At 41.2% G+C, this 17,093-nt stretch overlaps 2 protein-coding genes across 5 annotated transcripts; both read left to right on the top strand.

Annotated features, from left to right (window-relative positions):
• The first annotated feature begins 6,334 nt into the window (after positions 1 to 6,334).
• On the top strand, positions 6,335 to 10,826 carry zgc:174906 (uncharacterized protein LOC571548 homolog). Of its 2 annotated transcripts, none has more exons than XM_062392367.1 (4): positions 6,335 to 6,470; positions 9,402 to 9,737; positions 9,840 to 9,911; positions 10,002 to 10,826. In XM_062392367.1, the coding sequence occupies exons 2-4, from the start codon at positions 9,422 to 9,424 to the stop codon at positions 10,280 to 10,282; spliced, it is 669 nt and encodes a 222-aa protein (XP_062248351.1). In that variant the 5' UTR covers positions 6,335 to 6,470; positions 9,402 to 9,421; the 3' UTR covers positions 10,283 to 10,826. The 2 variants fall into 2 exon arrangements, with proteins under 2 accessions (XP_062248351.1, XP_062248350.1); XM_062392366.1 differs by lacking the exon at positions 6,335 to 6,470 and adding an exon at positions 8,466 to 8,600.
• Positions 10,827 to 11,446: 620 nt separating this feature from the next.
• Positions 11,447 to 15,880, top strand: csad (cysteine sulfinic acid decarboxylase). Of its 3 annotated transcripts, none has more exons than XM_062392363.1 (14): positions 11,447 to 11,605; positions 12,359 to 12,507; positions 12,599 to 12,725; positions 12,818 to 12,908; positions 13,187 to 13,409; positions 13,526 to 13,605; positions 14,024 to 14,078; positions 14,212 to 14,328; positions 14,456 to 14,520; positions 14,635 to 14,716; positions 14,805 to 15,004; positions 15,117 to 15,168; positions 15,269 to 15,358; positions 15,479 to 15,880. In XM_062392363.1, the coding sequence occupies exons 1-14, from the start codon at positions 11,581 to 11,583 to the stop codon at positions 15,650 to 15,652; spliced, it is 1,530 nt and encodes a 509-aa protein (XP_062248347.1). In that variant the 5' UTR covers positions 11,447 to 11,580; the 3' UTR covers positions 15,653 to 15,880. The 3 variants fall into 3 exon arrangements, with proteins under 3 accessions (XP_062248347.1, XP_062248348.1, XP_062248349.1); XM_062392364.1 differs by having other exon boundaries at positions 11,460 to 11,605; positions 12,362 to 12,507; XM_062392365.1 differs by lacking the exons at positions 11,447 to 11,605; positions 12,359 to 12,507; positions 12,599 to 12,725; positions 12,818 to 12,908; positions 13,526 to 13,605 and having other exon boundaries at positions 13,268 to 13,409.
• The last annotated feature ends 1,213 nt before the right edge of the window (positions 15,881 to 17,093 follow it).

Below are 17,093 nucleotides of genomic sequence, written 5' to 3'. Positions count from 1 at the left end.
TTAATCCTGCCGCCATTGCGACATGTCATTAGGCTTTAGCATATTTAGTGCTATTGGCATGTCTGTCCTCTGTGACCATGTCTAATAGTCCTGGCAGCCATCAGTAATGAAGACACACTACACAGTTCCTAATGGCTTGTGGAAGGGATGTAAACAAGGTCAAAAGTAAAACCAGACAGAGCTTGTTACAATGATACAGAGGCTGAAAGAAAACCGACGCACAGCAGCAGTGACAACGTTATTTGTAAGAAGCAACTAAATTGCAGCGTGAGGCTTTTTCTAAGGGGAAATCATTTTTGCGAGTGTGTGTTGTCTCCGGCTCAACTTGGCCTGTCCTCTGGTGTCGAGAGAACACAGTGATTGTCTCTCCCAATCTATGTGCTGCTCAGGAGGACCAGGAGGACACGCTTTAAAAAAGGAACAACCGTAGAACTCGTAAATAGAGGGCAGCTTCTGAGGGGCACAAACAAGGACAGTCACTCTAAGAGAAAAAACTCTGACACAGTCCCAACCAGGCAGGGACTGACAGAGAATACTTCCATGAATGGTCTGCATTGAAAATGTTCCCTGTGCTAGTGGTATGGAAATGCCACAGTTTGAAGTATGTATAGTGAGAGTTCAGTCATGTAACAGATGATTCAGGGCTTAACTCTCAGGGTGGCAGATCACATCAAATCATGTGACTGGTTCAAGACGTCACAGTGTAAAAACAAAACCACCTGGAGTCCGGTTTCAACTTCTCTCGAAAGTGCTGAGGTACAACTCTATGATAGCTTTGTCTGGTTGTGATAAGCAAAAGGAAAATATGAGATATAATTTAATAAATGCAACAAATACCACAAAGAAAAAATATATATATGATTACACCTGCACATTTGCCACATATATTGTAAAATTTTCAGCTGTTAAAATGCATTGCGGAGCATATTTGGAGTTTCTGGTGTTAAAAATAAATTTCATGGAGCAGATTTTGTTCCGGGGTCCAATATGGTGATATACTCTGTCTAAATGACATTTAATTATCTGTCCGTATTGGCCAATTTTGTGCTGCAACAAAACACTGGCATGGTTACATTTGTATGTGTTATATAAACATAAAATCAAATGTATAAAAAATGGCCAAAATGGTCCCGAAGGGTTGAAGGGAATTTGGATTAATTTACTTGACCGAAAAGGAATAGTTCGAGAGATGTGTGAGGAGTCTGTGGTAATAAAACCCCATTAAGGCGTCATTATGTTCTGAGGGTTAGTTACAATATGATTTGTTTAACTTAAAAGTGTTAATGCCTTCAGTCAGATGATTGAGCACAAAATGTCTAAACATATAAAAGGTGATGAGACCAAGAGGGGGGAAATTAGAAAAATAGGCATGGACATAGTCTGATGGTCAAAATCTAAACTGTTTAAACGTAATCATTAGTGCAACTAGGTCAAAGGAAATCTGCTTGATATGGGCAGCATTAGAGGCTGCAAAATTTAGAGTAAATTCTCATTAAAAGAAAAAACATGGACCTAGCATAGGAAATTGTAAGGGGTCAGATATTACAACACACACACTCACATGCAGTCTGTTCAAATGACCCACTGGTGTGAATATCAATATCCAGAGACACATGCAACCAATCATCAAGATCTCTAGTGCATCCATGTTTAGCTGCGATGAGGAATCTGATGACAAACCTTCACACCAGCCTCTTGTGTTCACGGCAGCAAACCAGAGCAAATTGCTGGGTTACTCATCCGTCTCTCTCGTTTGTACTTGTTCTCACTCTCACCATCTCTCTCCCCCTCTCCGTGAGTGATATTCAGTTGCAGGTTAATCCGCCCTGGATATTAATTACAGTCTCCATTAACATTTAATAAATACTTCCCAGGTGGGCTTGCTGCTGAGTGAATTGAGAGCCTTATCAAATATTAGGCCTTTAATTGGCCTTTCACTCCAATGAATGGCTTTTTAATTAGCTTGCAGTTATCATCCCCTCACCGACCGCGGGGCCAGGCTGATCAGCAAGCACAGATGTGCCAGTTTTGCTGAGTGAGGGCATCTTAATGACCTGAGGTAGGCCACTCGTTGCATACTATATTCCTGCGGCCAGGGGAGGGACAGAGCAATCTGTGGGCTGCAGGCCGCAGCCAGACATTAAGTGATTGTCTGCTAATAGCATGGAGATCTGTGGGGATGCAAAGGTTACAGTTTTTCAATATGAAAGAGATATGGGTGGATGTAAGTGCAGTCATAAAACGGACACTCACATACCCCAGGCTAATATAACTGTAAGTAATGCCAATCACACACAGGCATTTATGCGAAGCACACGTTCAGAGCTTCAAGGACAGTTTCACAATTTTTCCAACCCATGTGCATTAAATAGTTTGTTTATTCCTTTTTATACTATCCATCTGTTGACAGATATAGTAAAATAAATCCACAATCTTTGCTCTGTGTAAAAATAATTTGCACAGAACAGCTGCAGCAGTTGAAACATGTTTTGATGCGAGTGAAGTCGTCAACCCCACAGTTGATGAGAGGAGAAGCAGGAAACCGCCCTGAACTGGTCTCCAGCACAGAGCTGAGGAATAGACAGACAAACACTCACCCTGGCTGCAGACCAGTCTACCTGACCTGCATGGATCTGCACTTTGTGGGAGAACAGGCAAAACAAGACACAAGTAACTGTTCAACAGCATCTTATGAATTCTACATGTATTCAAGAGTGAATGTAGAAATAAATGGAATAAAATCAACTATATTTAATGTTCAACAGTAACGTCTTTACCTGAGACAAAGTAATTGCTTTTAAACACACCTAAAGGAATCAAATTAAGAGTACTTGCCAAGTGAAGTATATTCCCTAAAGCAACAGACTACGGAGGTGGCCTCTTTCAAATCCATCTCAGGTGTTTCTTCACCATTGAGGCTGCTGCAGGAGGCGGGATCTAAGGTTACCTACCTGCTCTGTTTTGAGGTGTGGACCAATCCCCTCTTGTCATTGATTGCTTTCAAAATATATAAACAATGTCACAATGTAACTCCATGCATTGTAAAAATGTACATGAGTAGAAAGTACAGACATTTGCTGATATATATGTAGTGGCGTAAAAGTGAGAAGTCGCAAAGAGGAATCTAATCAAGTACAGATACATGAAAACTACGAATACAGATATTCACAGACAGATCCACAGATATTGGATTTTGTCATAAAACACCTGCAATCAGCAAACTCATCAAGAAATAGCTGCATCAGCAGTCAAAAATCAATACTGTTCGACTGCGAAAGTGAGGAGGTTCGATAGAAAAAATGTATACAAATATATATCAAACAATTCTTACACCACATTACATTACACCACACTTGTGTTCCTGCTGCATCCTTTTTGCAAAGCTCTCAAGCAAAGCGTTCAGCAATTGAATCAGTGAGGAGACTTCCACCCGCTGGGGATGTGATGTGTGATGCAACTCTCCAATGTGAATCACTGCCATATCCGGACTACCACCAATTATACACACACATTCACCCGGGTGCAAACACACACATATTCACACCAATATGCAGTGGAAACTCAGCAGGAGAGAGTGACGGCTGTCACAGACACTCAAAATCACACAGACACTGTCTCAGGTCTTTGGATGTACGCAGGACACTTTCCCCCAGACACAAAATCACACATGCGTAAATCAGTCAGAGTCAGGAGTCTCTCTGCTGTCTCCGACTGCTTCTATGAGCATGTGAGGAGCAAGATGATGTTAAAAAGCACAGGGAGGGAAACACACCCAGCACATATCCAGGGGACGTCTTTAACCCAGTCAGGATTTGCTGCTTTCCCACCACTAATAGGATTATTGGAATGTATTATCTGCACCAGAGTTGAGTGTACCCACTTTACACTGTAAGTTTAAACCAATGGGCCCTAAATGCATCAGCAGATGTTGGTTCAAACAGAGTCCAGAGTCACTGCAGTTCATCCACAGAGGAGCCTGAGTTTCGAGGAGCACCGACCAAACCCCAGAGCCGCCCGAGTTTGGGCCCATTTAGCCAACAGGTTTCTTCAGGGAGCTCAGGAGACCTGTCTCACCCTCTTTCCCTGGAGGGATCTTGTGTCATCTCATGTACAAAAACAGAGACACTCTTGGGTTGAGGGAGGTCTGAGCTGTATGGCTCCAACTATCCAATGTGCACACTTGAGGTTTAGAATGATAAGAGCTCCCTCTAGAGGTGCTCCTCACACTGCAGTTTGCTCACTCACATCTGTTTGCTCTCCTCCCTCATGGATTCACTTAGTTCCTTTTGTTTTCTGTTGTACCGATGTAGATTTTCCCTGTTACAGGGATTATGGCTTGAGGGATACTGTGAGCAGGGTCTCAGCGCAACACAGGCCGACAACCTAATATAATTACAGCAGGCGTGAAAAGCTGACTTCAGCTGACACCTGCCCCTCTTGGGGTCCGGTGACTTCAACTGTGATGATCTCATGCAATGAGAGCATCAGTTTGTGCAGTGACCCCTTTCGCTCTTCACCTCACCTTCTGCCCTCCTTTAAAAAGAGACACACACACACACGCACACATACACACACACACAAACTAACACACACACAGTCTCCCTTTTCCCCTGCACTCATCCATTTTCTCTGGCAGTTCCTCCCTGGCTTTAATGCAGTCTGAGAATGTGTCTGCTCCGTCAGTCAGACTCACTGTCTTTTCCACTCATTAGACTTAAAGGAAGGAAAATGTCTTTGTGTTTGCCACTTTTCAGTAACCAGTGTGCTGAGTGCACAGGGACACACACACACACACACGCACAGATACACACACACAGACTCACACATTAATTATTTACACATCTATCAGCATTAATGCACCAGTCAATTACATTACGGGCTGAACCTATAAGTTCTCTGCAAACTGTGTTTTTCCCATAATGAACAGCTTCATATACCGTATATATATTTGATCTGAGAGAATAATGACTTGCTGAAAGATATTGACTCGTCGTCTTGCCCTTGTATCAAATGAAATCCTTCCGAGTTCTAAAACTAAACATTACAACATCTCGCATGGCATTACTCAGGTGCTGTGAGCTGAGCCACACTCAAATCTCTCTTTGTGCTTATGTTCTTTCATTCACTTTTCTCTTCTTCTTCTTTCATAATAGCAAATCCAACCTCTATATGTAGGAAACCGAATGTTACCCGCCAACAACAGGTTGCTCTCCGCTGAGAACATTGGAGCGCCGGCCCTTTCTTTTGCCCTCTCCCTCAATCCCCTTCCCGGTGTCTGTCTCTTCAGCGGTGTCCCTCTCTCTCCCCCCCTCTCTCTCTGTTCTGCTGCCCTTCTCCCGTGGTCTTTTCTCCCTCACTCTGGTATTTCATATATAATGCATGTTAAACAAACAGACATGTCAGAGCCACTCAAATGCATGGACGTCCCCTCGCCGCTGCTCCATCCACCCTTGGTAGGAGGGTCACGTCTCAGAGGCCCTCATGTGACGCCAAGGCCCAGATGAACCTTGTGGTCGTCTGCATCGGACACAGGCCGTGCTTCGTACAGTGGGGGAATCGATGTTGCTCCTTTACTCAAAAATCCATACTGGTTCCGAGAATTAAACTTTTGTGCGGAATGCAAGTCAAAATTTCATGGAAGCATAAATCAAGCAGTGGTTTTCGAAGCTGTTTTTCAAGTGGATGCATGTTCAAAACTATTTCATCAGGGATTTTACATCAAAATGGGTTGTGTTTATGCTCATTTTCAATTATATATACAGTTAATTCCAAACTTCCTGTGGCTGAGGGTGAAGATTTGTCAGAAACTGTCAGTGTTACCTCAGCCAAGGAAGTTGTGTTTTGCCCCATGTCCGCTGGTTTGATTGTGCCCAAAAACTACAGAAAGGATTTTCCTGAAACTTGGTGGAAGAATGGGACATGGAAGAACCAATGAAAAGGACCCATTTAATTTTGCCATGGAACTGGATTGGACTCAGGAATTTTGTATCACTTTCTTTAACATTGTAAAATGGGGCGTTTTTTTTTTATCAATTTCCCTGGGAATAGTTCCAGGATCGTGATAAGAAATAAACTCTGGCATATTTAGGAGACTGACTTCTATTAGCGTGTGCAATTTCATTTGGCTTGGTGCGGGATGCTGTACTTAGGGCCATTCTAGTTTTACATGTAAATTGAATTCCTCTGTTGGGGATATGCTACATCTTTAGCTCCCTCACTCTCTCTCTCATAAACACACACATACACACTCCCACACAATCCAAATTTTCCAGGTGCAAAGGTCTGTGCAAAACCAGACCACGCTCTTACAGAAACTGCATTATTTTCCAAGAGAACTGCGGAGCGTTCGATGCTGTGCAACATCCACCAGCGGCGTGCACGTACAAATGGAGTTTGCCACTTGACAGAGAGTGTGATGGGGCCGGAAAAGCATGGGGCTACGAGTGGGATCATGCTCAATCGCTGGCAAAGTGAGCTCATTTTCCTTTTCCATACAGAATATGCACCACTTGTGTTGCAGTGATATAATGCAAAATGACAAAAGAGCACACTTCACAGGCGCACTATCCAGCAGTCGTACTTGAAAGCTCCCACAATGTCAACATGTGTGAAATGTCCTTAGATCAGTCGATCACTGCATTTCATCTTTGTGGAAGACTTTCACAATGAGTCTCCTCAGGATCAAATAATCATATAATGCAAATCCATCGCATAATAAAGTCATTAGAAGTACATAGAGGTGGATGAATTGTGCCCACCTGCGTAAGAATAAATAATATGAATAAATGATGCTTCTCTCCACTCTTTCTACCCACTGTAGGCAGAGGGAAAACTGGATTTACTCAGGCAGCTAATGCACACAGTGACTCAGAGTTTATACTGTGTGTGGATGAAATGTGCTGAAGAGGCTTTTCCTCTCACAGAAAGCAAAATATCTTTCCAGGAATAAGATATTGATTAGTCATTTCCCTGAGCTGAAGCTGAGTAAACAGGCTAAGCAGACATGTGACCGGCGCTTGTTGATAATTGTTGTCCGGTCAGAGGGCATTTCTCTGGAATAATAAAAACACACACACGTCATGTTTGGTATTCGTGTCATTGAATCTTTTTTGCAGAAAAAAAACAATCAAATAATTATTCCCATTTTTAAAGCATTCTACTTCCCGGGTATGAAAAGCCACACATCCCTTGACATTGACAATAATGTTTGAGCTGCTTGTTTGGAAAAGGATGCACCAAGGCTGGAAACAAAACATTTTGTTTTTAAGTATCTAAATGAACAACAAATGAAAAACAAATATTATCAGTTTTTAAAGAGCTTCAAAAAGAAACCAGTTGGGTTATGTAACATCCAATGACTCCGTGGAGTGTAATTAAAAAAGGAACCAGAATGAGTGTTGTATTGCTTATCCAGCTTGTGAGGTGGAACAGTGTTTGTTCGCAATCTCAAACAAGACCATGTTGATGAGTTGATCGGTTCTCTGTCAGCGGCTGAGTGAGTTAAAACTAATTATTATGGTTCATAAGATTTTTATAATTTCTCTGACTTTTATCCTAAGACTATGTTTGAATGCATTGCTGTAACTTGCAGTGGCCTATATGCCATGGAAATTATTCTTCTTCTTGGTGGAGCTAACTAGTAAGTTTAACTTTTTGCCATAGATCTTCTTGTTTTGAGAAGTGTAAACATTTCTTGGGGGTTCATTAGGAGACTGTGGCAGGAAAAACTAGAATATGGCCGGGCGCCACAGTCTGAATAAGTAATAGGAAACACTGCTTTGACATGACGAGATAGGGCATTAGCCTTGGCGGAGGTACAGTATATACTCTCAGGCATACATGCTTGAATGGAATGGCTCAAGATATGGAAATACAACAGCGCTGATCAACTCTGTCTTCTGCACCTGGCCACAAACTCTCACTCTATCAAACGTTATGTTCTGTTTGACAATATGACTGGGAGAGTAACCCCTCCCTGGCAATCCTTTGTGTATATCTATTTTTATTTAATATGTTAGTATTCTGTTCAGTTTATATCATATTTACTTCATAATGCTGTATTCTTACTGTACAGTATATGTATTAGTCACACAAATTAGTTAATTATATTATCATTATTATTTATTTATGTAATTATATCGTAGTTCACATTAGTTCACATGTTGTAGCTGCTGAACTTGTACCACTGGATTTTTGCATTGTTCAGTGATTAAGAAAAATTATTTACCATTTTAATTAACCGTCTCATCATATTTTATATTTTCAAAACTTTGAATAAAAGATCTCTGACACGCTTCATCGCGTGATGACGGAGTGCAGTGTGTAGTTAGTACCACCAGATGTCACTTAATCCTCACAAGAAGGGCAGATGGCTGCAGTGAAATCCTCCACCCACTAAATGGCAGCACACAAATAAAATGCTTCTTATAACAAACACGTTCCATGCATTTTTTTTTTTTCTGTGCTGTTTGAAAAGAAAACAAAGACGAAAACACAGCAGAGTTGAAAAGGAAATAAAGTCTGTGATCCACCATAAAAACACGGGAGATACCTTGAAATAGCGCGTGTTTTTCCACTGACTCCAGCTGTTCCAGTGAATGGTGAGAGTCTCATGAGGAGACATCGTGTTTGTTACATGAAGAAGTGTAGAGAGAGAGGAGAAAGAGAGAGAGAGAGAGAGAGAGAGAGAGAGAGAGAGAGAGAGCGCAACTTGGAGCAGGACAGATGTGAACGTGCAGCAAACCAGGAAGTGCTTTTTTGTTATAAGAATAGTTTTAATGAACTTAAACCTTATTCTGCTTATTGGTCCATCTTTTCACTTATTTGAAAAAAACCTTATGCTCAAACGTTGAAGTGGTTCTAGGGGCCTCTGGGAGCCTTTTGACTCACTATACGTATTAGTTTGGAGGGCTGATCATTCATACAATAAAAAAAACTTATCACAATATAAATCTTTACGATATGAAAATAACGTAAGTCCAACTGATAGATAGATATCATATCATACAGACTATGCTTTGACCTCTTTGCATTCTGTAATGTAAGGTACTCGGTGGAGCTGCAGTTAAATCTACTGTTAAACTTTCTTGCATCAAGATGTCCAATTGTATATTTTGGCAGAGAGGCCGATAAAGGAGGTTATTTAGTCTATAACATCAATATGCCAGTAGCTGTACCTTATTCTTTTCTAATTTAACTTTAATAGTCTTGCAAATTGCTTCATGCTCTCCGGAGGGACATTCATTTTGAAGGTTTTACCTCCAATAAATATAAGAATTTTATTATATTTTATGGCTGCAAAAGCTCTTCAGGAATCTATGTCTGTATATCTTAATGGAAAATAACTGAGTTCAGAATACAAATAGATTATATCTTACAATTTTTCCTTTTCTTCTTCTCAGGAGCTGATTTAAGTTGAGTCATGGTTGAAGAACCAGCAGCAGAAATGCAGCTACTGAGGAGCCTGAAGGCCAAGCTCATTGACATTCTGAGCAGCGACGCCGACTTTGTGCTGCAGCATGCACACTCCCGCGGCCTGCTGTCTGAACCTGGCTACCAGCGGGTGAAAGCGTGCCGTGTACCGGGTGAGAAGGTGACGGACCTGCTGGATCACATCCTCCAGAGAGGGCCTGAAGCAGCACGGGGACTCCTGGAGCTACTGAAGGACCAGGACCTGCAGGAAACCTTCCCACTGCTCTGTTTTGCTAAGGATCTGCGAGTCACTACAGTGCCATCAGGTAGTAACAGAATCTGCTCAATATATCTGAAGCAATCTTATTATTATATACTGTTAGATTAATATGATGACAATCAAATGTGTTCTCTGTTCACTTAACAAGAAGCAACAAGGAAGAAAAGGCAATCACCTGAAACAGAGGAGATCATTCCAGTCAAAAGGATCTGCAGCAAACGTGAGTCACACAACCCTCAAAGCTTTTCCCTTTAATGCACTGTTACATCATCACTGACTTTTCTTTTTCTGCCTGTGTCTTGTTGCACAGGCTCTCGCTTGGTGACAGAGAAGCAGCTGATGACCGTGGCCCGTGCCATCGGCAGATCTTGGCGAGAGATCGGCAGACTGGCTCTGGACATCCCCTCTGTGAAGCTGGAGCAGATTGAGGAGGACAAATCCCAGCACGTGGAGCGAGTGTTCGCCATGCTGGGGCACTGGCGCACCTGCCAGCGGGAAGAAGCCACCGCGGCTCGCCTGCACTCCCTGCTCAGTCAGGAGGACTGGGCCCTGCCACCGGAGAGAATCGAATTTCTGCTGGAGACTGTCTGATACCTTCACTGTCTGTGTGCAACCTGCTGAGACTGAAACACTTTCAAAGTGGAAGGTTTTTGCTGGAAAATCTGTTTTATTATTCAGCAAATAGACAGTTGGTTCCATATTAGTTACCATACAACACCTTTTTTATGCAGTGAATTTCCCAACATTTAAATGGATCATTTACTTTTAATGACATTTCAGTTTGATATGAAATGTTCCTTTTCTTTTCTGAAATGTGTTTTAAAAGGTGTGTTTTTAATGCCTGCAGCAGGGATTTTCATTCTCCTTTCAGTCAATGAAATACAAAAAAAAGCACTGAGCATGGATCAATTAATTCTATTGTATACAGGCTATCTCAGCTCATTACATTTACATTTTTACATTTTTCATTAAGCTGACGCTTTTATCCAAAGCGACTTACAATAAGTGCATTCAACCATGAGGGTACAAACCCAGAACAACAAGAATCAAGAGAGTAACATTTCTTCCAAAAAAGGCAAAACTGCCAAGTGCTATAAGATCTCATCATTTGATAAACATTCTACATGGATCTGAACTTGTCTTTTGAGTATCATTTAAACATTATCATATATCATAAACATTTCATATTGTATGTAAAACACTTTGAGCTGCATTTCTTGTATAATAGGTGCAATACAAGTACAGTTTAGTATTATTATTATATATAATGACAACATTGTCTTAATAGCACATTCTGAGCATGTGAACTGTCTCTCTGAGAGTATTTCTACTAAGTGACAGAAACTCATACAGTTCAGGGAGAGGCGGTGGTCTAGTGGCAGAAACTTGGACTATGGGCAGAAAAGGTCTCTGGTTCGTCTCTGGTTCGACTCCACGGAGAAACAACAAAAGACGAACCTGGATTGATCTGTCCAAAAATCCAAGAGAATTCTCCCTACCCTGTCTAGTGCCCCTGAGCAAGGCACCTTACATGGCTGCTCACTGCTCTGTGTGTCCTGCACCAGATGGGTTAAATGCAGAGGATAAATTTACCTACCATTGCATGAGTGTGTTGTGCATGTGTTTGGTATAAATAAACGTATCTTAATCTTAATCTACAGTAAGTCAGAGGTTATATTCATATCTTATGTGTTTTCTGCTGCACCTTCACTTCGTTTCATATCACATTAATGAACTAGATGTAGGACAAAGGTCCACCCCCCACCCCCCACCCCCTCCTGGTCCTCACACTCTGTACATTATTTATCTGTGCCCATTTCCTGTGCTCTGCCCTGTCAGTGCGGATTAACGAAGGAACAGACGCTCAGCAGCTTCTTAAATCTGCGAATATGTCCGACACGTTTCCCTCCTCGTGTGAGTACACGGTGCTTTGCCGCTTCTAACCCGGTTTACCCTGCAGTCAATGGGTTTCTTTTGCTGGTGTCGGATTCATGTGAAACTGCCACGGACACGCAGTGCAATGGATTGTGATGTGTTCAGGGACACCTTGTGCAAACTACGTGCAAAAAGGACGACCACAAAACAAGAATGGCTACTGATACTTGTTAAAGATAATTAAGATGAAATTATTAAATTGAAGGGTTACAATTTTAATTATCATTCAATTGCATGTTCACAAATATAATAATAACAACCATAATAATAATGGCTATTTTATGGCATAATATTACATAAATGTTAGGTTAATAGAGTATGATGTCTAATTCATTGGCAGTTGTTCGAGCTGTAGATTTAAAAATGTCCCTGTAAGGTGGTGCTTCCTAAAGGCCTAATTATAGTCCTCCTACTGCAACCGCAAAAGGCCATGCAGCTGCATCGACGGACTCGTTTTGGTTTATGCTTAACTCACCTGTTGCGCATGTTGCAACGCAATTCACCGCCAGAACACTAGCCGTGGTTTTTAAATGTACAGATTTAAATGAATGTTGATGGGTTTGATCTTGATAACAAAAATAAAAGAAAGTAAATTCATCTTTTAAAGGTCATATGAAATTTTAGGTGGATATCTTTGTAGTGGATGGTATGATCACACCTACTAATAATAACTATAATAATGTACTATTGAATAAACGTGAGCGTAAGTTGTTTATGTGTGTTTCATCACAGCAGCAGAGAAGCCGACCAAGGAACCAGACAACCTCCACGACCTGAGTGAGCCTCTCATCGACCACACAGAGGGACAACTGTTCCTGAATGAAACCCTCAAGATTATTATAGAGGAGGTGCTCAGCAAGGGCACAGACGTCAGGGAGAAGGTCTCGAGCTAATCCTACAAATTCACAGTACACTGTCAGATTACTGTGACAATTTGGGACAAAAACTCACAAATCATTTCCCCTCGGGCAGGTCTGTGAGTGGAAGGAGCCGGAGCAGCTGGCTCTGCTGCTGGACCTGGAGCTGAGGGCCGCGGGGGAGCCACAGGACCGGCTCCTACAGAGAGTCAAAGATGTCGCCAAGTACAGCGTCAAGACAAGTGAGACTGCAGGAGACGGTGGAAACAGTTCAACAGCTTGACCTTTATTCACCGGAGTTGCTCTGTCTTTCTTTTTCTTTTGCTCATTTCAGGTCACCCACGTTTTATGAACCAGCTGTTCGGTGGAGTGGACTACCATTCCCTGGCTGGACAGTTTCTCACTGAGTCGCTCAACACTAACCTGTAAGAATCAATAAAGCATAGAAGCACATGATCATACAGGGGATGAGATGCAACACTCTGATGGTAGTTTCATGTTAATCTGTTTTATAGTTTTTGTGTAATCTTACTTACAAACAAACCTAAAAGAAAACCTTAAGTTTATTGCTTGACTGATTGTAGCTTATTGGTTGCGACTGTAGGGTGTTTATTAAAATCTGTGGTAATTTTTGTGTAGCTTAAGTATTTAATATAAAAAATACAACCTTAAGATGATAAGACATCTTCTGTTTCCTCTGAAGTTTCACCTATGAGGTGGCCCCTGTGTTTGTGCTGATGGAGACTGAGGTTCTGAGGGGGCTGCGTCAGCTGGTGGGCTGGACCGAAGGGGACGGTATTTTCTGTCCCGGGGGGTCGACCTCTAACATGTACGCCATGAACCTCGCACGCTACCGATTCTTCCCAGAGATCAAAACTCAGGGGCTGTGGGCTGTCCCCCGACTCACCGTCTTCACATCTGCAGAGGTCAGAACGCAGCACTCAATCTCAGGGAGTGAGATTAAAGATAGAAAATGAAGCAGTTTTTGTGTTGAATTTACCATTATATGACAAAGTAAATTCCTATTTTTTTTGTGACCCAGAGCCATTACTCTGTGAAGAAGGGGGCTGGGTTTCTGGGTTTGGGGACAGACAACGTAATTTTGGTGAAGGTGGACGATGGGTAATGTATTGCTCATTGTAAGAGATGAGACAATTGATATATTTATACATATCTTGATAAATTTTATACATATTTGATAATCAGTTGATAATTTAAAATGCCAACACTTTCAGATTTTTAATTCTCAAATGTAATTTCTCCATTTTACAGCATTGTAAAATTGAATATCTTTGGGTTTTTGCCTGTTGGTCAGATAAAATTTGCAATTTGAAGACATAACCTGGGGTTCAACAATATTCCACTGTTTTCCTCCCACTTTGTAGACTACACCGTTAAAACAAAATAAACAAAATTAAAAACAATGATAACAAAATTTCTAAATGGCTTGATAGCGTTGGTAATACCCATATTAAAGGTGCCCCTGTTGATCCTTAATGATACCTTTGGTCTTGTTTCTCTTATCTTTCATACACTGCAGAGGTCGAATGATTCCAAGTGACCTGGAGGAAAAGATAACACTGGCAAAGTCTCAAGTATGTCCTCACATATATCAAATACGACCTGTTGTTCATTAAACATCCATAAAGTTTGTGCTTTTCGTTAATCCTACAAACCAGAAATCACAGGATACAGAATCACTATTCACTTTACATCTGTTTCCAACAGGGTGCAGTACCATTCCTTGTGAGCTGCACTGCAGGCACCACAGTTCAGGGAGCCTTTGACCCTCTGGACCACATTGCTGATGTCTGTGAGAAACACAAGCTCTGGCTGCACGTAGACGTGAGTCCCCCCCGGTGGAACATAAAATCCATGTCTAATGACAAGCTGTGGTTTTGTGAAAGCTTGTCTTGTATTCATTAAAATTGAAGAGCATGCAGAGGTTTGTTTGTTTTGTCATTTGTTTCAGGCCGCCTGGGGAGGGAGCGTGCTCTTCTCCAAGCAACACAGAAGTCTGATGAAAGGTGTCGACAGGTATTAATATGCAGGGAGATGCATTTTACATTATGAGGAAGGCAACAATTTCCCTTTAAGTTAGGAAAAATGTGGTCATACAATATGTTACCTTGTGTGTGTTTGTGTGATAAGAGCAAACTCCGTGGCCTGGAATCCACACAAGATGCTGGTGGCTGGCCTGCAGTGCTCCGCCCTGCTGTTAAGGGACACAACGGTTTGGCTGCAGAACCCCCTGATCCACATCATGATATTTGAATGGTTTTTATTCATCTGACCGTCGTTAATCTGCTCCTGTTCCTCAGAATTTGTTGAAGCAGTGCCACTCTGCAGGCGCCACATACCTCTTCCAGCCAGACAAGTTCTACGATATCAATCTGGACGTCGGGGATAAGTCTCTGCAGTGCAGCCGCAAGGTGGACTGCCTGAAGCTGTGGTTGATGTGGAAAGCTGTTGGCTCCGATGGTTTGGCCGAGCGTGTAGACAAAGCTTTTTTCCACGTAAGGTAAATATCCGTGCAGCTGTACCTCAACATACAAGCCTCGAGTTGAGTATCAAAATCTCATCTTCAAGAGGGGTATTAAAGTATGTGTGTATGTAAACGTGTTCTCCTGCAGTTACCTGGCGGAGCAGATGAAGAAAAGAGAAGGGTTCCATCTTGTGGGTGAGGTAAGAAAATATATCTCGGCAGGTATATTAAGAAACAGAATTTTCCTTTATCGGGGGCAAAATGAAGATTTGACTTGTCTGAATTTGTCTCCATTAAAAGCCTGAGTTCGTGAACGTGTGCTTCTGGTACATACCGCCCAGTCTGAGAGGGAAGGAAGGAGATGCCGATTATCCGGACAGGCTCGCAAAAGTAAATTTATCTTCTTAATTATTTTTGGGAAAAAACTCCAAATGGTGGCCTCAGTGTTTGTTTTTTTTGTCCACAAGGTTTTTACTTGTGCTCTTTGTTTGTTTGTTTTTTAAATAAAAGGTGGCTCCCGTCGTCAAGGAACGCATGGTGAAACTGGGCACGATGATGATCGGCTACCAGCCTCTGGCAAACAGAGTCAACTTTTTCCGTGCCGTCGTCTTCTCGCCCCTAATTTCTCAGAGAGACATGGATTTCTTTCTCGATGAAATTGAGAGACTGGGAAACGATATGTGACAGAGAAACACAATTTATCAGATTTGAACCCCCTTTTTCCATCTGATCTCATTTCTCATTTTAAACAGCTGTAGTATGAGCTATGAGTTCTGAAAGTCATAGAACAAAGTATTAACAATGAAAGAATCTAATTATAGATAAATAAGAGTCCTACTCCTTCCTAGCAAATGTTTGTGACTTGTATTTTAATTTTTTTTTTAATTGAATTAAACAACTTTTCTGAAATCAGTTTTCTTGAGACTTCTTTACGGGAGCAGTAAAGTACCAGCGTGATAACCAAATCAAAAATGATCGAATATAACAATTCAGTCCATATCTGCTATTGTTCACTTCCGAGTTTTCTCTTGATGTCTGTCTCTGTCCTCCATCTGTTCTTACAATCGATTCTACTCTGCAAACATTTCCTCACGAAAATGAACCTGTTCCTCATTAACTATCGCTAATTGTTCACCATTAACTTGTACAAGAATTAGTACAGATGTTCTTTTCCCATTATTCTTTAACATTGTCCAGACCTCTTTTAATTGGATTTCCCCTCATGTGCTTGAGCTGAATTACCTCCATGTATTTCTCTTTGTTGATTTAATAACTTCCTTAGCCTCATGTGTCTCTGGCTTTGATAAGCGATAACATTGTATTTAGATTCTCTAAATCTAAAGCTGCACCTATCTTTTCACCCAGGCATTCATTATTACTTTGATGCATGATAATATGTTCTACATTGTCCTCTGACACACTTTGGTTTGAGTTCTCCACATTATTATGTTACATGGATTGTGACCATAAACTATTTTTATTACTTTATTGCCGCCTTTGATGATTTATCTTTACCTTTAACAGTCAAATGAGCAGGCACCAAACACACTTTACCCACCCTTTGATCTCTTAAAGTCACAATGTGCTTCTCTGCATTTTGTGAAATATGGCTCTTTCATTATCATATGCTAAACATCTAACATTATTTTTTTATTATTTATTGTACAATATCCCCTCAACTGTCAGCATGTAAAGTATTTATAATAATATCAACTGCAACATTACATTTATTATCATGTGTAATACATACTTCTCATTTGTCACTTTCAAAATATATTTTCAGCTACTTTTCACATTTGCTCCACCACATTTCCAAACAGAAAAGAGGATGTCCCCGCCGAGATCATTGCATTAGGATATAGACTAAACACTGCTACTACTTTAATTTTAAGTAACTTTTAAAGCAAGTACTAACTTTGACTAAAGTAGAAAAGATAATGTGCTACTCTTACTTTTACATTAGCACAGTGCTTTGTTTATTTATTTGTACTTTTACTTCAATAAAATGTTTAAAGTTCTTCATGCAGCACTAGGAAAAATATCACTGTCACCCATCAGGCTTCACACTCCTCCACAGCAGGTGGCGCTACGTACATGTACACTGGCTTTGAAATCCGCCAGTAAA

Source organism: Platichthys flesus, chromosome 7 (genome assembly GCF_949316205.1).
Source record: "Platichthys flesus chromosome 7, fPlaFle2.1, whole genome shotgun sequence".
Taxonomy (NCBI): domain Eukaryota; kingdom Metazoa; phylum Chordata; class Actinopteri; order Pleuronectiformes; family Pleuronectidae; genus Platichthys; species Platichthys flesus.
The sequence above is the reverse complement of the archived record's forward strand: the minus strand, read 5'-3'. Positions and strand labels throughout refer to the sequence as shown.